This window comes from Strix uralensis, chromosome 4, assembly GCF_047716275.1.
Source record: "Strix uralensis isolate ZFMK-TIS-50842 chromosome 4, bStrUra1, whole genome shotgun sequence".
NCBI classification, from domain to species: Eukaryota; Metazoa; Chordata; class Aves; order Strigiformes; family Strigidae; genus Strix; species Strix uralensis.
This window is the reverse complement of record NC_133975.1, coordinates 17,037,605-17,055,125: the sequence shown is the minus strand read 5'-3', so window position 1 is coordinate 17,055,125 and position 17,521 is coordinate 17,037,605. Positions and strand designations below refer to the sequence as shown.

The following is a 17,521-nucleotide window of genomic DNA, read 5'->3' as shown; positions in this document are numbered from 1 at the left end:
ATTGTCTTATATACAGTTCCTAATTTTTATAGGTACAAAGGGATTTATAGTTTTCCTATCAGGTACGGAGGGGGGTCTTTTCTGCTGCATTGAATTCTTAACAAAGTAATTTCTTATGTTAACATTTGTATTAGTATCTTTAGTACAACCAGAACAAACAATATTGCTGATACTAAATGGAGTTGTTATTAGACCTATTTATAGTCGTCTTTATATAAACAGTCCCTATAACATCTGAAGGTCTGTTACTGCAAAGTTTTAGTAGCTGGAATCACATGAAAGGAGATGGCTAAATTGTTTCCCGTTTCTGAATACTGCTGCAAGAAGGAGATCATGGGAAGAAGTAAACAGTCACAGTAGATAAAAAGATTGGGAGTATGCATTTTTAATTGCTAAAAGAGGAACTATCACAGCTAGAAGACAACTGACATGACAATAGCTTTCAAGAATGGGAAAGAGATGTAATCAGAAGGCAGGTTTCTTAGGGTAACATATATGATACACAATCTGTTATCTGCTAAGTCTCACCGTACATGGGGCTGTGGCAAGATGCAGTGGGTGAACCTTCGTACAGAGTTTTGGCACGGACTCAGGTTCAACATCTTGTTTTGCTAATATGTATGTGTCCCAACAATTTATTCCAGTCTCAGAAACAGTTGTACAAACAGTTTAAATGATGGACAAATATGAACAGCATTATGTAAGGAACATTACTATAATACCCTAAAGAAGCAGTGGGGGACCTTTGCTTAACAGGATGGAAAGCTGCTTAAAAACACATGTCAGTACAATGACTCTACTCACAGGAGACATACAGAATTCAAACCACGTATATTTCCTGGGGTGGAGAACAACTCATTTATCTTGGTCAGCATTACAAAAACAAAGGCAAGCCCAATGTCATTGATTACACTGGGCAGCAGATTTAGTGCTCCAAATAAGATGATGTGAGCTGTTAGATCTGCCACTGTCACACTTAGGCATAAATTGTTGATGGCTTTTAGCAGAGGCAAGGTAGATGGCAGCTTGTAGTGACCACACTGCAGGCTGCCCCAGGAACGAGCAGGCTAAGGGATAACAGACCCCAAGTTCAGCGTTAAAACCATTTTAAAATGAATAGTGGACAATTAATGATAGAGTTTATTCTCAGGGTTTGAGGATAATGTAAGTTTTGGAACGCCATATACTCCTCTTTTTACCTGCCTAGAAACAAAGCCAGAACATGTAAAAACAAATTAAAACAGAAGCGAAACTGCAAATCTTACAAGCCATGTACAACACTTACAGAATACGAGTACATGTTGCTGTGTTTATAGAATAGGAATTTCAAGTACTATGTGCAACTCTACAGCGATCCCAGTTTCAGGGAGGTTACAAATGAGGAAGAAAAAATTCTGATCATCTTGATTATTTTAAACTGATCACACCTTGCTCCAACATGACAGAAATCGCAAATAAAATTTCCTGAAATTTTATGTCACATGTGGTTTAGAAATCTGTGTTCACGTCCCAGAACATCTGACAGAGTGTGGGTGAATGCAGGTGGTGTGTGAAAGGGACATCAGCATCCGTGGTAGGCAAGTTTTCAGATGATTGAAGAGATTGTTCTTCAACTCAAAAATTTTAAATCCTTTCCACTGTCTTCCGAGCCTAGGAATAACACTTTGTTGAAAGCACAGAAAGAAAAGGGACTGCTGGTATATTTTCTTCATACAATTCACCCATTTCCAGAAATCCCATCTGCTTCTTGCTAAAAATTCATTTTAGAGCCTGCTGAGAATCATAGTTAATTTGTTTTTCAAGAATTCAGTATTTTTTGTCCCTTTATTAGCATGAAATAAAAAAGGCTATTCTTTCACAGAGATGATTTTACAAATATTGTGTTATGCTTTGTATTTTGTTTAGGATTTTGATGGGTGCTTTAAAGTTGAAAAGAAATAAATTTATATTTTTTTTGTATAGGTAGAAACACTCCAGGATACATTTAAGTTTTCCACACCTAAAATTAAATATCCTTAAAAATGTCAATTTTTTATATATACTTAAGCGTGTTGAATTTGGAGGTATGAGAGGATTATCTGGCCCACCTTAATATACTGTAAAATTTTCTGGAGGACAGCCAAGTTACTGCAGTTGAAGTCCTAGGAGGAACTTGAGCAATACTTTACAAAAGGTTTGACAAGAGGTCACTTCCATCATTATAAGGGTACTTCTATGTTCTCATCAATCCACATCTTCTGTCTAATTGTGAGACATATAAATTGCCAAATTAAATTATGCTGATTTTTCCACTTAGTGGATTGTTCTCTAAGAGCAGACATCTTACTTAACTTTTGCCATCTCAGAGTTAAAGGCTAACCTAAGTTAGTCATGTAGATATAGGTTAGATACTCCCGATTCCTCCATTCTTAAAGTAGGTGTCTAATACAGTGTCATCCAAACAGAGATTTACCTCACCTGTTTCTTTACACTGATGACAGGAGAGCTAACAACTAATGTAGCCTAGGCAATGATCTTTGAACTTTTAGAGATTAAAGTCAGATAAGATAAATTTTGTACTAATACTTGCTGCTGCAGGAACAATCCGCATAGAGGAAAAATCTCCTTACACTTCTTCCAGCAGATAGCTGCTGGATTGTACTAAAATAATTATACTCAGAATTGAGGGATATAAGCCAAATGCCAAATAATCCAAGGCACTTTTTCTTTGTATATATTTACTATTAAAAGATATATGTATAATGTGTCTATTTAATTTTTCTTTTGCTTTAGGTAGTAACTTTGATGAATTGATCTGATGTATGCAGCTAGGACAAAACCAAGTATCAGAATCTGAGAATTTCGTGAGAGTACTTGGCAATGTCTTCCTGCTGATGTGAGGAAGAATCATGCCTCTGAAATTCAGAAATACTGACATAACCTCAGTTTGGAGTGTTGACGTAAGGAGTTAACAGGGAAGTGAATGTAACCTATAAATGCTCTCTGAGCTGAAGTCTAAATGGTTTATACCGGAAGAAATAAATTGCTTCTTGAAAGCAATGTATTACTCATTGAGAAAGGTTGTGGTATATTGCTTTCTCAACTCTATTTTTCTCCTGTTTACTCTCATGTATTATTTCTTGGATGGGATTCATCACCTACTGAAATACATTTATAAAGTAAGCTACATTTCCACATAAAACTGAAGTTCCTACTGGCCAAATTGCCTAGTACAGCATCAGTATAGTTATCCTATGAATTTCCTGCCAATGGATAAATTAAACCAATTAGTGAAAAGTAAATTATTCAGTGAATCTCTTAGTGAATGAATATGAACTGAACATAGTGGGTGACCTGTGGAAGGTAAATAAAAATAAAGTATTATATGAACTGCATCAACTAATGAAACATACTTGTTAGGGAACAAAATAAGCTGCTTGTCAGTTTATATATTTTTACCTATCCCAAAAGTACATATATGGTGTTAGGTAGATTTAAAAAGATTTGAAGAATGTATATAATGTTCTCAGTACTGATATCCCTTAGTAACTATTTTCTCTGCATCATCTGATCATTGTAAAAAAATTTTTAGGACCAATTGCTGCTGAAAAAAATATATAACAGCCTAAATTATATGGACATGAATACCATAGGGAAGAAAGTGAAGGTATTTATTCAAAGTAACATACTCATATCAATTTGAAGATGGACTTTAATGGTTAATTAGTCATCTAGGTTAAAAATGTTCAGCAGTGAAACACATGACTGACTTCTTCCTTGACGTCACTCTACCAAGTATAAAGTCTGAAAGAGTAAAAAATTGTGGGGAGCTATTTTGTTTCAAATAGCTTTATTTTACATATGTATATTTACATATATATATCCCTAGTAAATATATATATATATTTTACCTATGAATCTCAGGAACACTAATCTTCTAGATATTGTTTGAAGGTTTCCTGGTGGTCTCAGGTTTGTATGAGTTCTTGCAGCCTCAATCAGGAAGCCCGAAAGCTGGTGCTGCAGCAAAGACATGCTTCCTCCTGGGGGTTTCTCCTGGTGATACTAATTTCTCTCTGCTGACTGTAGTCAAAGGCTAGTTGACTAACTTGATCTGGATGCCTAGTTTTATACGGCACTATGGTATGTTTAGAATGACATATATATTGTGTGGAAATCTGATTAATTTCAAATTTAATCCCAAAGAGATTTTGCTCTTTGTTATCTTACATCTTGAAACCAAACCAGACCAGACAAGATATTTTCTATATAAATTCAAATTTAGACAGAGGAATACCCCTAATGAAATATCATATCATTAAAGTTGATCTATTTTCAAGTAAAATAATAACAATAGGAATGATTTACTTTAGGATAACGTCTTGAGATCCTGAATGAGGGCAAGGACACATGCTACTTGTATACATATGTTGTCCATACATGTAGTAAAAAGATTCTTCCTGCCAAGACCTATAGGAATAATTCAACAGAATTACTTATTTTTAACAGTTCATGCCAAAATATTAAACTGTTCAGATAAGTACAGAATCCAAATGGGAAAACTTAGGGAAGCTAAAATTACTTTTCTATGATTGTACAAACATAAATCTAAAATTATTAAGTAAAGGGAAGCAATAACTCTTGGTTTACTTATTCCCATAATGTGATTTTCAACATAGGTGTGGTTAAAATATCTCTTATATTTCATTCATTTTTACAAGATTATTACATGGAACCAGGTTGCTTTTAGTTAGGATTGCAACCAGGAAAATTTCACTATAAAGCCCTATTTTTCCTCTCTTCAATTGTGAAAAAATAGTTCTGTCTGAAAATTTCCAGATTTATTATAACTACCAAATATGTTTCTGTAGAGTCTGAAGAAAATTGGTCATACTCTTTTCTTAAGTTTGGCTTTACAGATTTTCTAATTCTAATAAAAATTGACTTGTTACCTCAACAAACTTTCTATTGATTCAAATGTTGTAAACCTATTTCCATATTTTTTTAAATAAAAAAAATTAAATTTAAATTAAATACTTCTATTAGTTGCTTTTGCCACATAATGCATATTATAGGTGCAATCCTGCATCTATTGAATTACGCTTCCTGGAAGTCATGGGCCTGATATGATTGTCTGTTCTGTCCTGTGGAATTTCAGTGCAGACAGCGCTGAGCAATGCTGACAGTCTTTGTGCCTTGTGTAGGCTGTGAAGCATTGGCATCAATCATTATTGTAGATGATGATTGGGCTGTATTTTGCACTCATATTGTGCTTAATTTGCAGATGTATAAACGATTGTACAGCACATGATAAACTGAATCTGTAAGTGTTCTCTTCCATATTTTTCACAGGAAGCAGCCCTCGTATAACAGTAATAAATTAGATGTCTAGTTAGAAATATAATCCACTTCTGTCTTCTACCACACATCTCTCACTGTCAGATAAAATAAGGGTTGTGCAGGCATTGCCAGTTTGATTTGTGGACAGGACTTTGCACCTGTTCACTGCATAAAGCACCTATCATGTACTCAAAGACATGTATGTTAATGTATGGGGAAATGAGGGCACAGATACAGGGTGCATAGATTAATGTTCCATACATAACTTTAGTGCTCATTTTGCAGTCTCAGCAGTATTTTTGTGTAATTTTCTTTGGTTGTAATTTTCTTAATTAAGTCAAGTACACAGAAAAAACCCAGAAATTTCCCTCTTCCTTGGTCATAAATAAAGTGGGATCAGGAGCTGTGCAACACAGACCACTACCATTTGAAAGAATCTGAATAAGTCTTAGAAATAGCAGGTTTCTGTAAATCTGGGATGAATAAAATAACATTGTAAATTCTTGGAAAGTAAGAGCACCCGATTAAAGATTGCCAGTCTTGACTTAAAGGTGTTGACTGCTGGAGAACCCATGATGTTCCTAGGTACTTTTACAATGATTGATTACAACCACTGGTAAAATGGGTTTCTCATTTCCAGTGGGAATTGATAGTTTCTCATCGGTGGACCTTGCTGTATTCCTATCTGATAGAAGAAAGTGCCAGCTACTACCAGAAATTTTATCTCCAGATGGGTACTTGCAGACTGTTATCAAATCACCTCTTAACCTCATTGACAAGAAAAATAAATTGACCTTGTTACATCTCGTGTGTAATCCGCATGGGTAGAACGACAACCATTTTTTTTTTCTATTTTCAAGTAAGTTTTTGAAACATTGACGGAAGTAGCAGGTTCAAAAGTACTCTTTACTCCTACTTGTAATTCGATTTATCATACATCCAAAGGGCTGTAGCAACAGCCTACTCTGATGACTCATATTTAGCTGATTATCCATGAGGTCCTGTGTACCTGTTACAAGTTCACTGATTTCCTGAATGCAGTTTTTAAACTTGTGTGTGACCTACATTTATATCATTGCATTTGGCCATATAAGTAAGTCTGTTTTAACGATGTGACTCGGTTTGTTCCATATAATTTATTCTTATTACTGGTTATTGTTCTATCAGTTTTTTGGCATCCATAATTTTCTTCAGCAAAAAGTTTATATTTTCTTCCACATTTCTCATAAAGATATGAATAACATTGAAATAATAGCAAACCCACTTGGAATTACACTGAAAATACCCACATTGAATACTGATTGTCTATCTCCAAGTTTTCAGTACTCTCAGTTTCTAATTATTTTATGTTTAATACCTTCGTTCTGTTTGATGGTAAGTGTCATTGGGCAGTCCTCAGCTAGTACAAAACTTCATGTATTTATTAGGAGGTTATTTAATTATGAATATAATTTGTTGGTGTAAATATCAGATGGCACTGTCCCTGTGACCTGTTCAGCTGCATCCTGAAGCAGACATTCCTGTTTTATTCCTCTCCTTTTTCAAAATCAGTTTTCTCTGTTTTTAAATGTATTCCCTGTCTTAAAATGACCAAAGATCATATTGCTGTCAATTGTTCAATTTTACTTTAATGTCATATACAAAATATCCATTCTACATTGCAATTTAATATATTTTATATAAAATCCAATGTACAGCATCTTAAATTTGTTTAAATAGTATTATAAACATAACTTTCAGGAGGAGTCAGTCCTGGAGTGACGCAGTCTTTTGTTAGTTACAGTTCCTTTTGACATCCCTGCTGTTTGGTAATAAATCCAGCTTAGATTCTAGAAGGATCCTTAGGAGCTCAGATTTAGTTCCTATCAAAGCAAAAATAAACTCCCAGATTTTTTTTTTTTTTCAAATTTGCTCCCCCCTGCACAGCTAGATAAGATTCTGTGCTGGGGATGTCCACTTTGAATGTCGTTTGACATCATTTGCTTCAGAGCTCATCTTCATCTGATAAAGCATCAAGGTAATCTGTATCAACGTATAAGAGAAATCCAGAAAACAAACTGTCTGCCCACGTTGGATCAGAAAAGAGACCATTTTGGTCAGTGTAGAAGATCTCAAGCCATACTTCATCTTCTGGCTGAAGGTAGATCACTGTGGATCCAGAAGCTACATCATGGTTGCCTGTGTTCGCATCAAATGTCTTTATCCGGTACTTCCCATTGTGAACCAGCCCAATCGCAAGATGCTTGTTTGCTAAGGTAATATCATAAGAAAAATAATAAATCCCTGGGATGGCACAAATAAACTTCCCTGTGGAAGGGTTGTAATGCTCCCCCTCATTGAAGAGGACTTTATTGAATACAATTGGTAATCTTTCCTCTGGGTAGCTGGTGGTGATGCCAACAGAAAAGGCCGATTTCAGCACTATCTTTCCACACTTACAGACCCCTGGTGCACCTGGCTCTCCTCGGTCTCCTTTATCTCCCTTAGGTCCAGGTGGTCCAGCTGGACCTACTTCACCTTTGGCACCAGTCAATCCTCCAGGTCCTTTTTTACCAGACTGACCTTGGTCTCCTTTCTCTCCAGCTGGTCCTAATGGCCCAGTCTTTCCTCTTAAACCTTCAAAAACATTTTAAGTTAGTTAATCGTTGCACATATCATCTCAGTAAATGATTGTGTGGGCTACTGTGTGTGCCTGAACAAACAAGAAAAACATGATCAGAATTTCAAAATACTTCAAAAATACTTTCAAAATCTTCTAGTAAGTTTACGAAAGCAATGGCAGGTTGGAACAGAGAAGAGGGCTCCACCGCCCAGGGGTCCTTTGTTTCTATATTCCTACTTTTGTTCGTATGTCTTGATTACACATTGAAGAATTTTATTTGTAATCAGTCCATTGCTGACTGAACTATGGGCACTGCTGATGGTAAGGACAGCAGCGTGGCTGCCTATAGAATGATACTTGTGCACTAAATATCTCCTACTATTTGAGCATTTTTAGTGTGTACCTCAATACCTGCTAATCTTTTATTCCTGGCTAATGGCACAGATAAGACTGTTTACTTGACACCACACATACTTCATTTTTCCCAAACTTTTTCTTAGCATCTATGCACAGGAAGGGTATGCATTTACATTTATTTACACAGATTTCAGTATATGCATATTAGACATATCTAAAACAGATCTGCATATTTTCTTACTCTCACTATGTATACATGCATCACACTTAAACCACACAGGCTCATACACACATTCATCATATATATATATATATATAAAAAACAGTGACGATGAAAGGTCTTACTTTGTTGTACTACTGTGTTAGGTTACACAAATATTCAATACCTGCACTCCCTTTTTCACCTTTTTCTCCCTTCCTGCCATCTCTACCATCTCTTCCTGGAAGACCAATGCGTCCGTGTGGCCCCGGGGATCCGCCGGCTCCAGGGGGACCCACAGGGCCTGGCAAGCCAGGGATGCTACAGATGTATCTGGTGTAGTAATTTTCTCCTTTGAACTGGCTTTGAAGAGGTTGTTCACTTGTGTAGATGGCAAAACTTGTAACGTAAAGCAACACAAACATCCTTGGATCTGGAAAAAACACATCCAAATAAGACTATGCATATTATGGCATTCTAGTCACATGCAGATGGCTCTGAATATGCTAATAAGTGTGACACTGCAGTGCATTATGCACAGGTACACGTGCACAGATCAACCTGGGATTTCTGCATTACCAGAATCCATGTAGCAGACAAGGAGGAAAGTCTGTCAGGTGGGACATTTTTCTGGCCACTGTATATGTTACTGTATGTCTTTCAAGTAGCCTGTAGACTGACACAGAAGAACTGGTGAATACCAGCTTTTTTGGACCAAATTTTGACACGTTAAAAAAAGAATCTAGATTTTTCAATGCTAAGTCCTTTGCTTGCATAGTTTATTTTGTCTTTGGGACCTCCATAAGCTTTACACAGAAAACCCCTCTTGCTGGAGGGAGTTATATTTGTGCTAGGAGGATGTGCCCGCAGGAGCAGTCTCTTCTAGTGAGGACAAAGCTTACAGTTTCATTTCATTTTGAAATTTGCCCTTATGGTTCCAAATGAATCTCCAACCTGAATAACCGCAGCAGAAACTTGCTGAGCCTGCAGAAAGGATACCAGTAAACGAGCTACAGCTTCAGTGCCTGGTTGGAAACCCTGATGACTGCAGCACAAATAACCGCTTCACCCTAATCGGTCAGGTCGAATGAGGCAGCTGCCCTGTGGGAACGGCTGGAGTGTGAGTGAGCTGCTAACAGGTTGGGTTTTTTTTAAGCCTGACTTGGACTGTGGTATGAAATGAACTGTGTTGCAGTATCTTGCAAGAAAATTGTTTAAAGCTTTGTATATAGTATTTGGGTGTTTTCACAAACAACTGAATGTAAATTGGATTTCTCTGTTCCACTATATACTGGGACACTAAAGAAAAAACACTGTACAAACAGTAACATGCAGTACCTGATGTACAAAGGTGTCTTAAATTAGTGTTGCATTAACAGAGTCAGTCGTGAGTCAGGGGAGATTTTGCAAGTCAAACTGTTTTTTCTAGTTCCCTTGCTGACTTCTCAGAAGTCTTGTGTGGGGTTTTTTGTTGAAGTTGTCCATTCCTTCAGAGCTAATTTATGGCATTCAAGGAAATCAGAATCCACTGGTTTCTGTGGGGAGAAAAAGAAGAAATGCAGTGGAGGATTCAGAAAAATATCTATGTGAAATACCATCTACCATTTTTTACAGTGAAACTCAGATTCATTCTCAAACTCAGAGTTAAAGAAGTTGCAAAGTGAATTAATCTAAAAATTGTTGTTCCCATTCCCTTTTCTGTAATACTGATTGGCATTGTCTGATTGATTAAAAAACCCAAACCGTTACATTTATTTGCAGTTCATGATATTTCTACGGCTATATGACATGGTCAAATCTATTCGGCTGGGAAAAAGACCAGCATATACACATACACAGTCTTTATGAAGAATCTTTTCTGTTTCACAGAATAGAAAATTAGAAACTGTCTTGTATCAATGGCAGTGCAGAAACAAGCATGAAAATATTGTAGTTGGAGAGAAATATGCAATGCTCTAAAATTTTCTTCAGTGATGTACATTCTGCTTTTCATATTAAGCATCTTGTATCAAATTGGCAGAAACCAAACTATTAATTTTGCTGTCATTTGATAAAGCCTTACAGTACAGTCAGGCACAACAGCCTCCAAGAGTGGATTAACATATGAATGCTTAATATTACCGCAGAGCAGCAAATGATAAATCCAAGGCAGTAGTTAGCTACAAGTACAAACTTCACAGCGACGTCTGTTCTGATGTACTACTGAGTGTACCCAAATAAAGCTCGTGGGCTTTCATGGGACTTAAATCAGGGACAACAAAGCTCTCTGAAGAGAAGAACAACTTTAAGCACTTGGCCAGGAGGGAGCAGCTTGGAAGGTGCTCATGCCTGGGACTGCATATGCATTTTACACAAAGCTGATGGATAAGAAGCAGACACGACCTAAGGATCAAGGACTGGAACAAAAACTGCCCTTTGCCAGATGGAAGTCTGAATCAGTAGGCTGGATTGTTCCCACACTGTGTTGCATGTAAGCCAAGAAAAAACAACCTCAACAACTGCTGGTTTTGCCTATGTCCAGGATCTTTTACAAATCAGAGTAAGAGCCTTCACACAGTTGTTCCGGTCACTGGCTGGCCAGTAATTTACTGATGCATGAAGCTGTCTCCAGCTCCCAGACCTCCCCTGCTGTTCTTCCCATGTGCCTACAGGAAATTAATTAGTCTGGGACATGTGTTTCTGCTAAGGCCATGGGAAAAAGGTCATTTGGGGAAGGTGAGAGGAATGTGGTTGTTGAGATAGGGATGTGCCTTAGATGATTGGGGCATTGCGCTTGGAGAACCAGTTTGGGAAGGAGAAGGCATAGAGGGGAATATGTGGAGCTTTCAGCTATGGGTCGGGGGTCTTAAGGTGTGATGGGGTTGTGAAGCAGAATGGTGGGACCGCAGGAAGGGGAACAGAGCTGGGATTGGGAGGAAGTGGTGATAATGGTGATGACATTTACAGTCTTGAATTTAGGCTTGGGGGGAATACAGAAGGCTGCTTGCAACAGTGGTACCCAACAAATGACATTTGGGACACCATGCATTAGGCCACAAAATCAGGACTTTCCTTGCCCTTTCTCTTTAGACTCTTGCATTTCTTCCTGCATAATGCTCCAGTTTTAAAAGGAGGGGTTGAAGGTGCTTCTCTTTGTTATTGCAGCAGTCCTTTGAAAAGTGTGAATCTCCTCAGACCCAGGAAGGATGTACAGCACTGAACCCATGCCCCCTGCTTCCTGGTGAGTGCTCTAGAAGGGAAATTGTAATGTTAAAGGTGAATGATAACATATGGCCATGCTTTTGAAATTTTAGGCTGAATTAGGAGGCCAAAATCAGAGATTTCAGTTCACATGGGCTTATAAAGTTAGAGGGTGGAATAGACCCCCCAGATCACTTTCTCAGAAATCATCTATGTTGCAGTGAAATATTTGATCACAGAGAGTTAACTGGTAGGCAGAATGTAAGTCATAAATTACACTTTGTTCCTGGCTTCTGGTTGTCCTTTTCAAAGACATAAACTTTTGTCCATAAACTGTGGCAGGAAACAATGTCATTTATATATGCCAAATAATTTTTCTTCAGGGAAAAACAACATTTGAGGAGTTCATTCTTTTTTCCAAATACTGAAAGCCAGAAGAAGCACATGGTATTCTTGTTCACAACAATAACAGTCATCTTCATTAAAACCATCACCAAAAATAATAGCAAGAATTATATGAATACAGCATTAGAATAATGTTATTCCAAGTTTAGAAAATGTCATTTCAAGAGGTTCCAAATCCACTAGGTAGAGCAAGAGTGCACACCAAGGCATTCACTGGAAGACGATGGACATGCTGATCTGTTCTAATGTGCAGTGATTTCTGGAACAGCTTTTCTAAGTGAGGGTGGCAGATTGATTTGTTCTGTCACTGTTCAAATTGCATAAGCAGCATAATCACTGCCCTTGTGCATAAACTCAAAAGATCATCTGATTCATTTGATATTAGAAAAATATTAAAAGTGTATTCTGGACCTAATAACTTGTGGCAGTCTGTTAAGATGACAGATCTAAAGAAACAATAGAAGCATCAAAAGAAGCATGGCCAGTAGGTTGAGGGAGGTAATTCTGCCCTTCTGCTGTGGTGAGACCCCACCTGGAGTACTGTGTCCAGCTGAGTCCTCAGTACAGGAAAGACATGGACCTCCTTGAGTGGCTCTAGAGGAGGGCCACAACGATGATCAGAGGGATGGAGCACCTATTCTATGAGTACAGGCTGAGAGAGTTGGGACTGTTCAGCCTGAAAAGAGAAGGCTCTGGGGAGACATTATTGCAGCCTTTCAGTACTTAAAGGGGTCTTATAAGAATATGGGGACAGACTTTTTAGTGGGGTCTGTTGCGACAGGACAAGGGGTGGTGGTTTTAAACTAAAAGAAGGTAGATTCAAACTAGATATAAGGAAGACATTGTTTATATTTTTATATTTAGATATAAGGAAGACAATGAGGGTGGTGAAACATCAAAACAGGTTGCCCAGAGATGTTGTAAATGCTCCATCCCTGGAAACATTCAAGGTCAGGTTGGATGGAGCTCTGAGCAACCTGATCTAGTTGAGGATGTCCCTGCTCATTGAACAGGGGGTTGGATGACCTTTAAAGGTCCTTTCCAACCTGAACTATTCTATAATTCTATGATTTACCTTGAGAAGATATTCTGTACGTTACATTCCCATTGAAGCTAGGTGCTAGACAGAAAGTATTTAACATCAAGCCACCACCACTGACCTTTCTACAGAGCCTCAGAAACAGTGGCTTGCAGTTTAGCACGCCACACTCTGCAGTTTCTTTGCACTGCTTGATTTTTATGTTATTTAAAATATGTATTAATTATGGATTTTTTTTCCAGGTATTTTACATTGATCATTCACCTTCAGCTGGGCACAGATTTATGCATCTTCCAGCTTGTTTTGTGTTATGGGGCACTATACTGGACTTCCAGAGCTCCACCCATAAGACCATGCCTTACGCTAAGGAATCAAGACCACAGTTGGCCACCACCACACTCCTTGGGTTAGCTACACAATCAAGCAATCTTCACATGGCTTTACATTGTCTTCCCTTGTGTAAGAAGGGGAGAGTGACCTGACACTTTTTGAGCAGTCTGAACTTTTGATTCCCAGTACCAGAATGGCTGATGGTGCCCAAAGGGATCAATCAGCCAGTGGGAAGGAACATTAGCTAAGTATTTCTGAGAAAACAATCCTTAAAGGCCTTATTAGCAATGCTGACATTTAACAGTCTCACTCACTTAAGTTTGCACTCAGTCACGTTTGAACAGTCTCCTTCATAACTACATCGAATGCAGTCAGATTCTTCAACCACAACGCAAGCATTCATGAAAAATAGAGCACTTACTTATAATCAGGACCAGAAGTTCAATGTGTTTGATTTTCAAAACATCAAAGGAGTGGGAGTCATTTTATTTCTCAGCGTCTGACTTGAAACATAGTCTCTCTGGTTGCAGCCATTCCCATTATTTGGAAGGTTGTTTTTACTAAAAATGCCGTAAAAGATGGTCAAGGCATGTATCAGTGAGATAGTCTGACTCAGCTTGGGGGAATTTTAACATGAGGGCTGGCAGGCAAAGCAGTTTCACTGCCAGCTGTACCAGAACACACAAATAAATGAAACCTGACAGAATTTGTCTTGACAGAGAGCCGAGAAGCTAGGCCAGTTGCTTACACTTGGCAATTAACATGGAGACAATAATATGTTTGCTTTCAATGTAGTGAAAAACGGCCAGGACTTAACACTGTAAGACTCAGGATGCAAGTGTCCCTACAGCTTGGGTAGGGGCTTCTTTAAAAGGTTTTCTTTATTTTCTTAAAATAAAAAAGAGTCAGGAGCCATAAATCACAAGCGGTCTTCAGGGATGACCTGCAGTTTGCAGGCTTAGTTATGAATCTGAACTGGAGTTAAGCATGTGGAAGCATGTAGGCATCTAAAAATGTGGATAGATGCCTAGAGTAGTGTGCTGATCTCCCATGGAGTGCCTTTCAGTTCAGGCAGGCTTCCTCTTCTTGGTTCCTACCCAGCCCTTGCCAGGAGAATTTCCATCTCCTATCTTAGATCATTCTGCTTTACCAACCTTGCAATGATAGAAGAGAAATGGAGAACAGACTGGGAAAACCATTTTGGATGGCATGGCAAGAAGAAAAATAGAGGGTGCAAAAAGATGATGTCAGACTGCAAGGCACATGAGGACAAACAAGAACAAAAGTCATAGATTATTGACACGAGCGATAAGGGACAGACTTCCACTGCTTTGTGCTCACTTGTGTTCACACCTGGGCTCTGTGAGCAAATGTCCATAAAGAGCTCCCACCATGAGAGCAATCCCTTTGCACAGGGGTAAATGATGGGAACCAGTCAGCAAAGTGAGCTTGCGACACACACAGCAAGAACAACTTTAGGAACTTCACTGGATTTCTGCCTGAATACGTTCTAGTCCCTGGGCATGGCTTAATTCTCATCCCCTCAAGGCAAATGTCATTTATTAGATCACAGGCACCTCTGAAGATGGATTCTCCTTCACCCAGTTGCTCCCTTGGTGACACCATATTGTACCAAAGAACAGTATTCACCATTTAAAAAGAGAATCATGCAGAGAAGAAAGCTTCCAGACCCTGAAAGGGACACTACTTCCCCAGCACAGTTTTATTCTGGAAGTTCATCAAATGATATCACCCAGGCATGGTGCCTTTCTGGGAACCCTGCAGAAAAGTAGACATCCAGCCAGGGACTACATTCTACATCAAATTAGACAAAGACCAAAGGAGCAATTTAAATGCTTGGGCAGGACTAAGATGGTTGATTTCCCCTGAAGCACGTTGGGGAAGGGTCCCATAAACTTCTCTGCCAGAGAAGCAGTGGGGGCTGTGACCTGAGTCAGGGAGCAGCCGTGGTCAGCTGAGTGGCAACCTCTCGTCCCTGTTATGTACATGGAAGAGGACATCTGTTTGGGGCTTGAGACAAGTAAATTTTTTCACACTGCAAACAGTCATGGTTAGCAATACTTTTAAGAGTACAAAGGGTCTCTCTGCACTGCTGTAGCAACACAGCAAGCCATTAGATTTTCCAAGAGGGGAACTGGAAATTTTGTCTACATGGGCAAATCCCCAACTAGATATGACTTACTAAACACCATGGTCCCTTCAATCCAGGTGATAATGTAAACAGTTCTTAACATACTGGGGAGTGCAAAGGTTAAAGTATAAAGGATATAAAGGATGAAATACAAATTTTCTAACTTCAAAACTTGGATAAGTATGCATGTCTGACAAGACTGTGGAGGACTAATTAGTTTTTATTTATATGACACTTAGAAGATGTAAGGCATTGTAAAAGCCCTATAATATGAATTTAATTATCTTAAACCACTCTGAATTTTATTGCTGAGAGTTTATATGTTGCAGCATAAAATCAGGAACTTCTGAAGTGCTCCATGACAGCCGAGCTGTGCTCCCAGGAATGGCAGAATTGCACAACAGAGCTCAGATATTACCAATCCTGAAAAAAACTCACTGCAGCTCCCAGGTTCCTGCTTGAGAACCTTCAAAAGATAACTGCATTATTGTGTCTTAGAAGATCAGCATTCTGGAATTAAATATTCCTGGGTAAAAAATAAGTGTGGTGTGTGTTGGGTTTGTGTGTGTGGTGGAGGTTTTTGGTAGCAGGTGAGGGGGCTACAGTGGTGGCCCCTGTGAGAAGCTTCTTGAAGCTCCCCTGGCTCCAAGTTGGATCTGCCTCTGGCCAAGGCTGAGACGATTAGTGATGGTGGCTGTGCCTCTGTGACAACATATTAAGAAGGGGAACCTGAGAGGAAAGGGAGTTGTGAGGGAGGTACCTATACAAACATGGAGGTCAGTGGAAGAAAGAAGGAGGGGGTGGGGGGAGATGTGGTGGAGCAGATGCCCCCCTGCAGCCTGTGGAGGACCCCACACCTGAGCAGGTGGCTGTGCCTGAAGAAGGGGGACTCTGAGGGAAGCCCATGCTGGGGCAATTCACTGCTGGAAGGATTGTAGCCCACGGGAGGAACCCACACTGGAGCAGTTTGTGAAGAGCTGCAGCCTGTGGGAAGGACCCACATTGGAGTTCTTGGTGGACTGACTCCCATGAGAGGGAACCCCACTCTGGAGCAGGGGAAGAGTATGAGGAGTACTTCCTCTGAGGAGGAAGGAGCTGCAGAAACAACAGGTGATGAACTGACTGCAACCCCCATCCCCTGCCCTCCTGCGCCGCTGGAGGGAAGGCGGGAGAAAAATTGGGAGCGAAGCTGAGGCCAGGGAAGAAGGGGAGAGGTGGGAGGAAGGTGTTTTTAAGATGTGGTTTTATTTCTTATTGTCCTGTTCTGTTTGATTGGTAAATTAAGTGTTGGTGGTGGTGTTGTTCAAATGAAATTGATGTTCTTTTTCTTCCCCAATCGAATCTGTCTTTTGTCCATGACCATAATGGGCGACTCATCCCTCCCTGTCATTATCTTAATTCCCAAGCCTTTTGTTTTGTTTTCTCCTTCCCATCCCTGAGGGCGAAGGAGTGAGAAAGTGGCTCAGTTTCCCTCTGGGCTCAAACCATGACATGGTGCTAAGAACTTCAGGCTGAATTTACAAAAGTTCCTGTAAGTTCCAACTTCTACATATGACTTTCACACATAGAAAAGGCATCACGGGGCTAATTGGGTACCTAAGTCCAAATTAATGAGCCATAAAACCTGTGACATACCACCTAGAGCGTGAAAGCATGAGAGAGTGCCTTAGCCTAGAGTTTCTGAAAAGGGTCTCTTCAGGCACATCCACAGGAACAGTGTTGTGCAACAGAGGTACTCAGGACAGCAACATGAGACCCAGGCTGTGCACACCTCACATGGCTCAATGCCCAAAAAGCCTGTAGCCACGCAAATACTGTTACCTTTCTTGCAGGACTATATGCACAGTGCACTGCACTATCCACTGCCCAGAGTTAGCTGCAAGGTCTCCATCTTTTGACCCTTGGTGCACTGTTGGCATGTTCAGGAGCACCAAAGAA

The 17,521-nt window shown here is 39.4% G+C and overlaps 1 protein-coding gene across 3 annotated transcripts in view; it reads right to left on the bottom strand.

The window, feature by feature from the left end:
- Positions 1-6,927: 6,927 nt before the first annotated feature.
- Positions 6,928-17,521, bottom strand: part of C1QTNF7 (C1q and TNF related 7) — a 38,740-nt gene continuing 28,146 nt past the window's right edge. For 2 of the 3 annotated variants that reach the window (XM_074865045.1, XM_074865044.1), the window contains 3 exons: positions 9,816-10,012; positions 8,665-8,910; positions 6,928-7,935 (listed from right to left, as the gene is read on the bottom strand). In XM_074865045.1, the coding sequence (XP_074721146.1) occupies positions 7,304-7,935; positions 8,665-8,902 (870 nt within the window). In that variant the 5' untranslated portion in view covers positions 8,903-8,910; positions 9,816-10,012 and the 3' untranslated portion in view covers positions 6,928-7,303. Of the gene's footprint in view, positions 7,936-8,664; positions 8,911-9,815; positions 10,013-13,852; positions 13,911-17,521 lie in introns of those variants that run through there. The other variant, XM_074865046.1, reaches the window with a different exon arrangement.